The sequence below is a fragment of the Octopus bimaculoides genome, chromosome 9 (assembly GCF_001194135.2).
Source record: "Octopus bimaculoides isolate UCB-OBI-ISO-001 chromosome 9, ASM119413v2, whole genome shotgun sequence".
In the NCBI taxonomy this organism is placed as follows: domain Eukaryota; kingdom Metazoa; phylum Mollusca; class Cephalopoda; order Octopoda; family Octopodidae; genus Octopus; species Octopus bimaculoides.
The window spans coordinates 58,198,519-58,200,086 of NC_068989.1; the positions used below are offsets into that span (position 1 = coordinate 58,198,519).

The 1,568-nt window shown below is 31.2% G+C and overlaps 1 protein-coding gene across 1 annotated transcript in view; it reads right to left on the reverse strand.

The window, feature by feature from the left end:
* Positions 1–1,324, reverse strand: part of LOC106877247 (bone morphogenetic protein 2-A) — a 13,274-nt gene extending 11,950 nt beyond the window's left edge. The window contains exon 1 of the mRNA XM_014926108.2: positions 816–1,324. Within this exon, the coding sequence (XP_014781594.1) occupies positions 816–1,191 (376 nt within the window). The 5' untranslated portion in view covers positions 1,192–1,324. The remainder of the gene's footprint in view (positions 1–815) is intronic.
* Between the last annotated feature and the right edge of the window lie 244 nt (positions 1,325–1,568).

The following is a 1,568-nucleotide window of genomic DNA, read 5'->3' on the forward strand; positions in this document are numbered from 1 at the left end:
TTATCTGTACCAGTAAATTCAGAATGTGTTTTGTCTTTTTGTTTTGTTTTTTGGGAGGTGGGGATGGGGTTAGATCCAGAAAGTGAAAGATAATAATTACATAGAATAATTAATATGTAACTTGTTTTATATGTTAAAATCATTAAACTTAAATAAATTATTTAGAACAGTGGTTTGTAACTGGTGTCCATATGTCCCTTGAAGGTCCATATAAGACTTTGTCGTTAAAATTTACCTGCAATAACTTATTTGAGAGAACAATTGTACAGAAGCTCTTTATGAATGGTGAATCAATGTGAAGAGAGTTCTAGCTTGGGAAGTCGTTATATGTTATATTTCTACAATACACAAAATGTTAAAACAATTTTTTAATAGAATTCTTAATAATATTTTACTATAAAAATATAACAGGATTTTTTAAGCATCAAATTGATATGAGGGTCCAGTTGAGGGAAATAGGAATCAAAAGGGTCTATAGGTTAAAAAATTATTGAGCAAAACCGATTTAGAATATTGGCAAGCTCATTGGAGCCTCAGGAAAATGCTTGCTGTGTTTGTTCCAGGTCTTTACTTTCTGAGTTCAAATTATATGGAGGTCATCTTTACCTTTTGTCTCTGCAGGGATCTATAATGTCAAGTACTGGGGTTGATGTGATGAACTAACTGCATCCCCATGTAAATTGTGCCCAAATGAGAAGCAATAATAGTTGGCCACTTTATGTGCCTAAAGCAAAAGATTCCCAATATTTGATATAAACACAAAATTACAATGACTCCCAGATTCAATATTAGAAAATAATTTAAGAATTACATACCATCAATGATGTAATATCCACGAATAGCTTCACGAGGTGATGACTTCCAATGAATATTCTTTTGTTTCTTTGATGTCATATACTGGTATAAACGGATCATATAATCTGGTGCTGAAGTGTGGTTACTCCAAGTTGGACTTACTTCAGAATCGAGATTGGACAGCAAATAATATTCTACCATTTGATGAAACATTCGCAGATCAGCATGGCTTTTTGGCTTTGAAGTAGTTGTCTCAGTTGTGGTTGTTCCACAGTTAGTGCAGCTTGCCACTGTAGTTGAGCTTCTTGCTCTAGAACTGTAAAATCTTTGTGTATTTTCATTTTGTTCACTTGAAACAAATGCACAGAGTAGTATTACCAGAAGTCTAATAAGCATAATATATTCAGAGGTATTTTGCTGCACTAACTTATCTTTTTGAATTTGATAATAAAATATATAATTTTTGTACAGTATCCCCTCGCATATAAATATCAGAAATATATAAGAATATAAAAAATTGACTGTAATATTGACTTGCATTCAACAAAAACTTCAAATCATTAGTCTATATCATCACAGTAAAATGTTTTTTGTATGAAAGCATATCATTGTGTTTTATGTTTTAAGTGATGGTAGTAACCAGTCAAATATTATATGGTCTTGAAATGATGTCTGCTGGTTATTATAACTGTACACACACACACATATGTGTATGTATGTGTGTGTGTGTGTGTGTGTGTGTATATATAAAAATAAATAAATATATATATATA